This window comes from Anabrus simplex, chromosome 2 (assembly GCF_040414725.1).
Source record: "Anabrus simplex isolate iqAnaSimp1 chromosome 2, ASM4041472v1, whole genome shotgun sequence".
NCBI classification, from domain to species: domain Eukaryota; kingdom Metazoa; phylum Arthropoda; class Insecta; order Orthoptera; family Tettigoniidae; genus Anabrus; species Anabrus simplex.
In genome coordinates, this window is record NC_090266.1 from 729199429 (window position 1) to 729212032 (window position 12604).

The window sequence follows — 12604 nt, forward strand, 5'->3', positions numbered from 1 at the left end:
GGCTGTTGACCTAACAGACAGACATATTAAATAAACGCATATTAATATACATACAGCAGATGTTTCATGACATAACATCACAAATAATATGATCACAATTTATGCCAAATAAAGTCCGTTCATAACTACATAAATAATACTAATAGGCGTAAACAACTTCATAGCCCCACCTCACAAGTCTTAATAATAATAATAATAATAATAATAATAATAATAATAATAATAATAATAATAATAATAATAATAATAATAATAATTTGAGCTCAATATTCCCATTATTTACCCATGGATTAGAGAATTGTTTCCAACTCATGCTAGTCCATTACACTTGCAGCACAATGCCATGCTGAGTGTGTTCCTTTCTCACTTGACTGTGACATACGCTTTGCACATAAGCATTCCAGTCAAGCCAGCCCAGCTGCAGTGGGCTAATTTCAATAGGCTCCCAACTGTGCAACACTGCAGCAGAGGTAGCATCCACCCATATAACACTGTGCATTATTCACTGAGAAATCTCACATAATATAAATAAAGAAGAGAACTTAAGTAATCACAATTTCTGTGTATAATAGCACAAATATTTTTTACCAGAGATTTCAGAAGTCCATTGTAATGAATTACATGTTCAATTTTTTTTTACAAAAAGGAATACTTTATTAGATATGGAAAATTGAATATTAGTATGCAAAGAAAAAACAGTTAAATTTTCCTTAATTCCCTGTGACTTTGACTTCCATCTCACATGATAATTTGCTGTCTATAGGTCTGTTCTATTAAAATTATTGAGTAGGTTTTTTGTCCCACTAACTATTTTTATGGTTTTCAGAGGCACTGAGCAGCTGTAAATTTGTCCTGCAGCAGTTCTTTCACATGCCACGTAATGAGGGCGTCATATTTTAACACCTCCAAATACCACTGGATTGAATTGACATCGAGCCTGCCGACTTGGACTCGAAAGCCCTTCTACTATCTAGCGCCACACAGCCCAGCATACAAAAATTTTTCTTTTAAATTCTATTTGTTTGGGGCGTCGACCCATGTGGATCTTTTGCGCCTTCTGGCACCATATTTTATGAACCTGCGTGTAATTGGAATGACGGTAGTGTGGAATGTTGTGTGTGTGGAAAGGAAGATTAAGGATGTCACAAATACCCAGGCCAGGGATATTAATCATTACAATTTAAAATCCCTGACGCGGCCGGGAATCGAACCCGGGGCCGCCAGGAGTAAGGCGGACGCGTTTCCCCCTACAGCGCGGGGCCAGACAAAATTAAATTTAAAAACACATATAAGTTGTATTAGCCAGTTCTTTTTTCTGTTCTCCCTTCCGCTCCCTAATTAGTAGGGTGCAGTCCTGAGACTCAATATTGACCAAGCCCAATGTTTCCTTACTTGGAAATCACAATATGTCTAGTACTTCAACGTGGTTGTATCTTTAGCTGTTTTTAATTTTTTATAATCTATGGCAATTTACTAAGTTACTTCTTCCTCTAAAATTCATGTCTATTTGCAGATCCTATCAAAATCCTTGTAATCGTGTTTGTTCAACAAGTTACCCAAGTATTTTTGTTTCTGTGACATGGGAAGTAGCTTATCCATCACAATTTCAATAGTTGGTGGAGAGAAACTAAGCAAAGTCATGCCACAAGTGGGGAAAAATAAGCAACAACTTTTCTTACCTGATAGCGATCAGTTGTCCAAGTGTGAGAACCCGACCTCGGACTTGGGAGATGAAGATTGCTGCCACAGCTTCATACAGTGCTGTGCCATCCATATTAATAGTGGCCCCAATAGGCATCACAAAACGTGATACTCGGGGATCAATATTATTCTTTTCTTCAAGGCATTTCATAGAAAGAGGAAGTGTTGCATTGCTAAAGAAATGAAATAAATATATATATATAGTTCATAAGTACAGACAGTATCCATGCTAATTTAGGTATAAAAATAAAAAGACCTTTTGAGAAGTTTTTCTCGTGTTATATGCTCTTCTTAACAAATCATATATTTTAAATTAATTTTAATCTTTTTACATTTCTTTTATTTGTTCAACATCATTGTCAATAAATAGATTTGTTCTGCTTGTGGGTGTGGTTCGGTATCATCTTTAAGTCAGCTGTGGTAAGACCTGAGTAGCTCTACAACACAATTTTGAGTTCCTATATAGGATGTTCCCAAACGTGTGGGAAGTAACTGTGGGGTGGGTGGGACAGTACATCCAAAACAACAAAAAAAAGTCCCTATGAACATATTTCCTATGGTCAATTGCTTAAGAGTTGCAGACTTTCCAATTTTGTGCCGGATGTATTGGTAATTGCCTTACTAGGTACATCTCATATTGAGTAGCTGTCACCATATTGGTGTACCAGCAAGGATACTGCAGTCTAATATAAGATGTCCTCAAAATGTCCACCATGTGCCTGAATGCATGCCTGAACATGCCACCTCATTGATTGCAAGGAATCAGCTTCATTTCCTGTATAAATCTTATTTATATTAAATTAATAAAAGTAAACAGATGGAAGTTTACTTTTATTGATTTAATGTAAACAGGTGGAAGTTTACTTTTATTGATTTAACCTCAGTGATTGTCAGACACATTCAAACACTCCAGGCATTGCACATACTCAATGGCAACCTTATTCCACATGCTGATGAAGTACTGCAATGTCCAAAATGGCATGCTGGATTCCAAACTTAATTCTAAATATGAACTCTTCCCATTACAGCTAATAACTAAAACAGACATAGCTCGTAAACGATCAACCATAGGGACTTTTTGTTTTGTAAATATATCTGTAGTATATGACCTGAAAGTTTAATGTTGTTTATTTTTATTAGGAGATACCTACAACAGCTCTGCCACCACACACATCTCACATCCTGTTACATTGTGAAGTTAAAACTCGATCATCAAAATGAATGTGCTATATGATGTAGCAGAAATACCTGACTTATTTAAGTTAATTGTACATTTCTCTAGCATTGAATGCTGATGTATTATTTAATAATTACTCTGTATTTTTATGCTTTTAGAATGTGTGTCCATTGCTGTCAGTGAGTATCTCACTTTATTTTGTTGTTATTTGTTTTTTAATATCCCTTCAATTACTGTAAATTTTAAGAGATACTGGGATGTCAGTATTATTTTGTTCCTCAGGAGTTCTTTAATGTTCTGAAAACCAAGGACACAAAGCTGTTTTATCTAAACTCTCTGAAATACCGTAAATCTAAGCCAGCAACAGATCCGCTATAGGTCAACAGAAGTGCAACGACTAGATTTCTCGCAAATGACAATGCAATTGAATTTTCCTCATGAGGGATGTAAGCGCATAATTAAGGGAGACAGCCTTAGACTCGTATCGGGCACTTGCAGCAAAATCATCTACGTAAGTGCTCTTGTTTAAAGGAGATGCAGCCTGGGGAAATATTCGCTCATGATGCGCAGCAAGCCTCGCAGCGTAGCAGCAAGCACGAATGGACTGCAGGTGAAGGCAAAGGGAAGCCTTGTGAATCAATATATTGTTACGTCGCTGGTTGTTTCATGATCGTCATCACCGTCAACCAGTCGGTACCGGAAGAATCTCGGTTAAATTCCTTTCACATTGGTCGAGGGCAAGCTGCAAAAAGGCTTGGCTGACATCTCCAATGACTGCTACTGGGTATAGTCTAAATCTGAGTAGAATTGATAGGGACTCTGGAAGAAGGTTCCGTTCCATCTCCAGAGTGCCATTAAATGAATGTACATTTCTTTCGTGTGAAAACCCATAGAAAAAATTCTCCACTTTTCCTTTTTTACCAGATGATGTGGTAGATAATAACACATGTTTGGGTCTTGTGCTGGTTCAGCGAATTCTCCATTTTCTTTCTCTACATAGTCAAACTCTGTGAAAAGTAGATTTTCTTCAGACTTTTATTTCTTTCGAGTTGTTTTTGCAGGGAAAGAAATCCATTTTCAGCATTCACGTTATTAGTTGGCAGACTTACGTGCTCCTTTCTTGGAAGAGAAACTGCTTTTCGATTGCCTTCAATATGGTAGGAGTTGTGAAATTACTGGGGAATTTCAGTGTCTTTCATACTCGAAGATCGGTCTTGGTCTTGTGTAATCCCAATAGCATCCAAATCCCAGAGGCGTCTGAACATATCTTCTGAATGTGTAACTTTATGGTCATCAATATGATTGACTACCACTGTCTTCACTTTAACTTCTGATCAATTTCCACTGAGTATCCAGCCCAGTTTGGAAGGAATCAGCACTCATGAAGGGGAAAGGCGTATTGGAGCGGCATCGTTTATTAACCTCCAATAATGGTCACCGCCTATGAGGATCTCGATAGGAAGGTTCTCGTAGTTGTTCCTTGGGTCAGCAAGTTGTAATTTTCGTGTGTATCCCAGTACAGTGGCATCCTGCAGTAAAGTCGGGTGATGCATGAAAGAGTGAGTGCTTTCAAAGGCAGTAAAAGATGTTGTGGAATTTGCGCAGATACCCTTAAGCTTCGAGCGAACGAGTCTACGAGGGACTGTGGAAGCCGATGGCATTCCAAAGGCACTGAGAGACAGACACCGATTCTGTGTGGTTTCTAATTTCAGCTCGTTTATTAGTGACCTTGTGACAAAGCTAGCCTGCCTGCCACCGTCTAATACACATCTTGTTAGTCGGCGAATCCCTTCTGTGCCCTTTGTGAGAAAAGCAGTCATTGGGCTCAAGACTGCAACGCTGTTGCTGATCTTCTCAGTCGAAAGGAAAAATTAAGTGCAAAAACCGTTGCTACCTATGCCTAAATCAGGGTCACAATACTGCCGAATGTAGTATGAAAGAAAGAGCATCGTGTGCCAAATGCAAGAAGGGCCATCATGTACCCATATGCAGTAACAAAGACAACATCAAAACCGATACCAGTCAGAAGTTACCCACGTCTGTTGGAAAGATAGGTGCTGTATCTTCTGGTTTTACTCATCTCCAAACTGCACGAGTGTAGGTTACAGGTCAAACGGGTCTAGCTGAACTAACAGGAAAATAAAGAGATTAAGAATGAGATCCTGTTTGGACTTTGCCCTCTCGGTTCCCGGCTGGTCGCCTCCACTGAGTGGAGTCCACTCCACTACATGACTTGAGTCCCGCAACTGTACTGCTTGCCAGCTGCAGCGTACACATACGCAACCGGCACCGTGGCGTCCGAAGTCGTGTGCTCATGTCTACATTGTGTTAACTAGTTAAGGTAACTAGTAATTCCTCCATAACCTATTTTCCTTAGGAATTTTAATGCAAATAATGTCGGCCTCCGTAGCGTAACGGTTAGTGTTATTAGCTGCCGTCCTCGGGAGTCCGGGTTCGATTCCCGGTCCTGACAGAAATTTAAGAATGGCAGGAGGGCTGGTATGTGGTGGGAATGGTACATGCAGTTCACGGCCATTGGGGGGTGTACCTGAAAAGAGCTGCACCACCTCGGGACGAGGATACGAGTTTAATGCAAAAAAACTGCTCTTCGCCGATAACGTCTTGTTGCGAATTTAGCACACTACGTCACAGGTCATAAGAGATACGAAGCAGTTACCACTGGCGATTAACCAGGCGGTTCAGGAAAAACTGATAGTTGATCCTCTCTTACATTATTTGGAATAACATCCCCATAAATTCTCTGCAACTTATTTTCAGACACCTTGTATAAAGTGTAAATGAGGTCCAGGAATGTGAGCGATTGCAGGAGGATCTACCGGGTGAGTTGGCCGTGCGGTTAGGGGCTTGCGGCAGTGAGATTAAATCCAGGAGATATTGGATTCGAACCCCACTGTCAGCAGCCCTGAAGAAGGTTTTCTGTGGTTTCCCATTTTCACTCCAGGCAAATGCGGCAAATGCTGGGGCTGTACCTTAATTAAGGCCACGCCGCTTCCTTCCTACTCCTAGACCTTTCTATCCCATCGCCACCATAAGACTTATCTGTGTCGATGCGACGTAAAGCCAATTGCAGGAGTATCTAGAACAGACGTGTGAAACAGTGCCTGCAGTAAGACATCGCACGGCCTACAAATGACCTCGCACGCGTGCGAGCAGAACTTCTCCGCATTAGGCGGGAGAGAGGAGAGTTGAACTGACAGTTGAGCCATGCCTAATGGCATGTTCATAAATGTGACGTTTTTTCAATATGTAAATGGCTTCCTATAACCTCAATTCGAATAGCTTATGTGTTTCTGACAATGTACTGGAGAGGGCAGCACTGTGTGATATAAACACGGAAGATCGTTCATTTTGCGAGACGAGATGTATTATCTCTCTAAAGGGTAGCTTTGCTTTGTTTATGGGAGATAAATTAACAATGGAGCCCACACAGAGCAGAGCTGCATTCCTATCTTATAAATGGGTGTTTAATATATTCAAACCTTGCTCATATCGCAGGTACGTTAATTCTTGTTTACCTTTGGTTCTGCAGTTCTTTAGTATTACTATTGGCGCTGTTGATTATGGCTGATCGTTATGCGCCATCCGCCCCAAACAGCATGAATGGGACGTGTGTTTGTTAGTATGTTTGTGACTATGCCATCATGATAACTGAGTCTCTAATTGATTCCATTTACGTGCACTGCATCGTATAGTATTTCGCCATCAAATATATCTGTGCTCCCCGTGTCGACTGGAAGCTCCATTCTCGTCGTGCGGGGCACGTGACATGGTGCTTTTGAGTACGGGATTCTTCCGATCTCGTTGTTATATTGTTTGCGTCGTGCACACTGCTGTCTGGTGTACGAGAGACCTGCAGTTCGTGACCAGGTGAGTCACCCTATATGGATTGGTGTTGGACTTTATCAATTGGAGCGACCGCTCGTATTGCCTGCCGTACTGGCATATGTGTGTGTGTGTTCGGGAGTGTGTGCGTGAGTGAGGGGAGCGGAAAGATGATGTACCGGTCAGTTCTATTTTCGTTTTTAATTTAATTTCTGTACCTTATTTTTGTTCTCGGTACAGTATCACTTATTTTTGTCTTGGTCCCTGTCTCGGGCGCTTGCTAGCCCGTGAGGCAGCCATGTTTGTTTACTTTCATTCTTGTGGGCGATGCGCGTGCCTGTGTTTTCTCCTTTGATTTTAATACACTTCTTTGGTCCAGAGACATTCCTCTCTCTGGCGTGATATTGTCTTTCATAGTTGTTTTACCTGCCTTTTCTTCTCCATGATGCGGAGATGATTTTTCGTAGAGATATGGCTATTGTTGTTGTGTGGATAATGAGCAAAAAGAATATATATGCTTGAAAGAAGTCAATCTCGTAAAAAGAACGATCTAACTGGGCCGTGTGAGCTGTATTAATACCTGCACATGATGTAACGAGGTTATATTTGAGGCGGCGAGCTTCTGATAATAGTTATCTGTATCTTGGAGTGTAACAACGCCGCGCTCACGTTATAAACGTTATAATGTTTTGACATCCATTGAACGAGGTATGCTTATGTTACAATCCCTTTCCCTTTTTAAGTTTTTGATATCACTATTTTGCTTATCTGTTTCAAATTTACTTTAGCAATAAACCCTCATTTAAGTTTTATTCGGATTTTATTGCTGTATAATTAGATTGATAACCTTATTCATAAATAATGAGGGACGTTTTCAGCTCAAGGCTGTGTTCTCCTGGCCTTTCCTAGTCGTGGTCCACGCCTCATTTCTCCCCTATGTGCGTATCATTTTACGTCTCGCGTCATCGGTAGGGAAGGGGGTGGTGCACAGTACGTTCGCTCACAGCAGGGATGAGTAAACTATATCTCTTCGCCATGCGAAACAAAAGAACGTTGCAAGACGAGAGTGGTAAGAGGAACATTTACGGTAGATTTGACTCGGAATGGCGCACTGTTCCCTAAGACATAAGGTAGAAACTCAGTGCTTAGCGTGTAAAATGCAAGTGCTCACCGGAATGTTTTTAAGTTATTTCGTCACACCTGTGTTGTTTCAACTAGAAATGAAAATCCACAGCCTGTTTCCAGTCTTTCGACCGAGTCAGGAATGGAATGAATGAAGCCCCCATCTAGCGACGAGGATAGGAATTGTGCCAGCTGCGGAAGCCTGTCGCACTCCTCTGGGGCAATGATTAATGAATGACAGATGAAATGAAATGATATTGGAGAGTGTTGCTGGAATGAAATATGACAGGGAAAACCGGTATCCGCTTTGTCCAACACAAATCTCACATGGAGTGACCGGGATTTGAACCACGGAACCCAGCGGTGAGAGGCCGGCGCGCAGCCGCCTGAGCCACGGAAGCTCTTGTTTCAACTGGAATACTCCTAATTTAATACTTTACGTATCTTGAACATGTCAGATTTTGATTCTTCGTTTAATATTTGGTTAATGTGTGTAGTATTTATATAGCCTACAATTCTATTGTCTTTGTATATACCAGCAATGTGTTTATTATTACTTCATGTAAATTAACAACTTACGGTGCCTTATTAATGATGTTGGTGAAGGGCAGTTCTCTTTTAGAGGTAGTACACTTCGTTTGTAATGAAAGAAGGAATACTGTGCAACGCTGACGCATGTCCGATTTCTCCTCTCGAGTCAGCGTGTGCCAGCCGAGACCGCACGGGAGTAAAGACCACTCAGCTCGCTTGGTGTTCTTGACTTTGACATGCCTGATCTAGACATTGCTGTGAGATGGACAGCAGACTATGGTAAATGGTAAACGTGATGAAAAGTCAAGTTGTAAGTTTCACCAAGAGCAAAAATCATCTCAGTTTTAATTATTGTGTTGATGGGGTAAAAGTACCTCATGGGGATCACTGTAAGTACCTAGGTGTTAATATAAGGAATAATCATCATTGGAGTAATCTCATTAACGGGGCTGTAAAGAAAGGTTACATATGTCCTCATATGGTTATGAGCATCTTTAAGGATTATAGTAAGGATGTAAAGGAGAGGATGTATGTACTGTATAATTAGCGATTTATACGAAATAAACAACCTCTTTATTGACAGTCGCCATTACATCCAGAGCATAAACAACAATCATCTTCTCTCTGATCTTACAACACACACATCGATCTCCTGTATATCGATAGTACACTACATCACTCCCTTTTTTTTTAACTTTAAATCGTAGTCTGACAAAAATCCTGGGGGTTTCCTCTCCCGTTGACTTCGTCTCTGTCCCGATTCTTGACTTCCTTCTTCTTCTTTCTTCTCTGGTTGATATTCTTCTTCTTCTTCTTCTGGTTCCTCTAGTTGCTCTTTCACACTCTCTGACTCGTCCTCAGACAACAGCTCATGAAAAGGCCGGAAGAAGGTAGAGTTGCGAGTTATTTGGCTACCATCCGAAGTCTCTACTGTCACAGCGTTGCCATTCTTCTTGACGACTTTCAAGGGTGTGGGTCCAAATGTAGTTGAAAATTTGTTTACTTTGGGGTTACGCATCAAAACCTTGTCGCCCTCTGATAATTTATTTTCTCTGGCCCCACGTCTAATGTCCGCGTATTCTCCCTTTTTAAACTTTTCAATAAGGCCTCGTTCCACCACCTCCTCTAATATTTTTTCTGTCTTGTATGGGACCAGACCGGGAATTTTGTCCCTGAATTTTCTGTTAAAAAATAACTCCGCCGAACTAACCCCTGTAGTCTGGTGCTCATAGTTCCGGTACATCATTCGGTACTTGTTTAGCTCTAACTCCCAATCTAATTTCATAGCATTGGCAATCTGTAGTCGTTGAGCTATCCCTGGGTTCAGTCTTTCCACTGTGCCATTTGCTTGTGGGTGTAACGGGGTAACTCTGTGGTGATGAATTCCACACTGTTGCAGGTAATTTTCCGTCTCTGCGCTGACGAAGTTCGTGCCGTTATCTGTTGAGAGAACCTCAGGATACCCGTATCTTGCAAAAATACCATCTAGGGCCTTTATTATGCTTTTAGAGTCAGTACTACTTAGTCTTGTTACTTCCATGAAACGGCTAAAATAATCTATCACGATCAATAGTTGTACCCCATTAGGGAAAGGACCCAAAATATCAGCAGCTATTCGTTCCCAAGGCTTTTTAGGAATTACTGTCGGAGATATTTTTTCGGGTTTCTCGGGTTTACTGGTAATCTGACAACCCAGACATGTTCTCACTGTCCGTTCCGCTGCTTTGTCCATTCCAGGCCACCATACTTTAGATCTGAGTCTGTTTTTCATTTCCAAAATTCCCGGATGACCCTCGTGTGCCAAACTAAGGACCCTAGTTTGTAAACTTTTCGGAATTACCAACTTAGTTTCTTTCAGTAATATATTGTCCATGACGCATAATTGTGACATCATCGCCCGAAATGGAAGGAGGTCAACGTCATTACGATCCCAACACCCTGTTAGTAAATGTGACCGGACCTTTTTTAGAGTGGGATCAATTTTTGAAGCTTCCTCTATTTCTTCCAAAGATAATGCAACTGGTGCCAAATACGTAGCCAAGTGCATCAGATAATTGTCCTTCTCGGCTTCACCGATTGAATTCTCACTTAACCGTGATAAAGGATCTGCTATGTTATTTTTCCCCTTTACATACTTAACCTGGAAGTCAAAAGATTGGAGTCTCAGAAGCCAACGTTCAATTCTCGCGCAGGGTTTTGATCTAGGCCCAAAAATTACCTCTAGTGGTTTATGGTCCGTATACAGGCAAAACTGCTTACCCGTCAGGAAAATCCTTAGACGCTCACACGCCCAGACAATCCCAAGTGCTTCTTTCTCCGTCTGAGAGTACCGTTGTTCGACATCCGACAGGCTGCGACTAACGTAGCAAATTATGCGTGGGATCCCTTCATTGTTCCATTGTATCAGTACCGCACCAAGTACTTTTGGGCCAGCGTCTGCCATCACTATCGTTTCGTCCTTGGGGTTGAAATATCCTAAAACTGAACTAGATGTAAGTACTTTTTTATTTTATTAAAAGCTTCTTGGTGTACTTGTTTCCATACAAACTGTGCAGATTTATGTGTAAGCTGTCGCAGTGGTTCTGTCATGGTTGATATGTTCGGAATAAATCTACTTACGTAGTTCAGTAGGCCTAGAAAACCTCTCAGCTCAGACACATTTTGTGGTCTTCTGCAATTCTTCACAGCCGCCACTCTGTCTTCGGTAGGCCTAATGCCATTAGCTGATATTATGTGACCCAAGAACTTAATTGAAGTTTTACCATATTCACACTTTTCCTCATTCAGTTCAATACCGTGCTCGCGAAAAACTTAAAGAACTTTTTTAAATCTTGAATCATGTATTTCTTTAGTTTCCCCATACACCAGAATGTCATCAATAAATACGTAAACTCCTTTAGGAATCTTGTTCCTTATCAGATGCTCCATTATCTTTTGGAACTGAGGAGCTGCCCGATTCAAACCGAACATTAGCCGCTTGAACCTATATCAACCTAAATGTGTGCTAAATGTGGTAATCTCCCGTGAGTCTGGATGCAGCTCCACATGGTGAAAAGCTGACCTAACATCCAACTTTGAAAAGTATTTGCTTTCATTAATTTCAGGGTGTAGGTCTTCCATGGTTGGTAATGGATGACTAGCCTTTAGTACAGCTTTATTTGCCATTCGCATATCGACGCACAATCTAATGCTGTCACCTTTTGGAATTGGTACAAGAGGGGAAACCCATCTTGACGGTCCTTCAACCTTTTCAATTATGTCATTTTGCTCCAGCTCAAGGATACGTTCTGCTATTTTTTGTTTTAATGCCAATGGCACCCTCCGCAGAGGTTGAATAACTGGTGGGACTTTCGGATCGATTGGTAATTTAAGCTGCAAATTCTTTATTTTGCCCACCCTCGATGTGTCACAAACCACCGTCTGGTTAACGTGCTCAGAAATTTGTAATATTCCTAGTTTTGTAGCCGAGGAACGTCCCAAAATAGGTGGTCCCCTACCTTTAATAACTACAACAGTGGTACTAATTTTTCTATTGGAATGCGTTATGTCCGCCTCGAACTCTCCTAAAATATCCAATGGATCGGTTCTACCATAAGTGAAAAGTCTTTTCGAACTATTTAGTAATTTTACTTTATCGGTTACCTGCTTCCTTTCAAATTCCTTCCAAGTTCCTTGGTCAATAACATCGCAAGTAGATCTTGAGTCAATAATAAAAACGAAGGGTACCCCTGACAATAGGCAAGTGGTCTTCCCCGTTGTCTCCCGTTTTTTTCGTCATTTGTAAGAAAGGTGTAGTCTAAATCACTACTACATCCAGGGCCGACTTCATATTTGACGTTGCCCACGTAAGAAATTTTGTCATCAACATTTGACTCCCCCGATTCTAACGTATATGTCCTTTTCGTTCTACAACACTTCCGATAGTGCCCCGTTAAATTACAAGCCTGGCAAACTTTGTTTCTTGCAGGGCACTGGGGGTCACTTGCTAAGTGATTTGTTTCCCCGCAGCGATAACATTTCTTTCTCCTGTATTTTGATAACTATTATAACTAGTTTTCGGCGGAGCACCAGTGTTTTTGCCACTATTGGAAATAGTTCTTTGTGAAATCCCATATTTCTTCCTATTCGACATACTATACACCTCTTGCTCAGAACCGTCGTCCTTTCTAAAATGTGATGTCTGTATGTTTATCATTTCGTGAGTCCGTCCAATGTCAACCAAATCGTCTA

At 41.0% G+C, this 12604-nt stretch overlaps 1 protein-coding gene across 3 annotated transcripts in view; it reads right to left on the bottom strand.

The window, feature by feature from the left end:
- Eaat1 (Excitatory amino acid transporter 1) overlaps nucleotides 1-12604 on the bottom strand; it is a 341314-nt gene that overhangs the window by 19929 nt on the left and 308781 nt on the right. For all 3 annotated transcript variants that reach the window (XM_067141369.2, XM_068226272.1, XM_067141367.2), the window contains exon 7: nucleotides 1680-1874. In XM_067141369.2, coding sequence (XP_066997470.2) covers nucleotides 1680-1874 — 195 coding nt within the window. The remainder of the gene's footprint in view (nucleotides 1-1679; nucleotides 1875-12604) is intronic.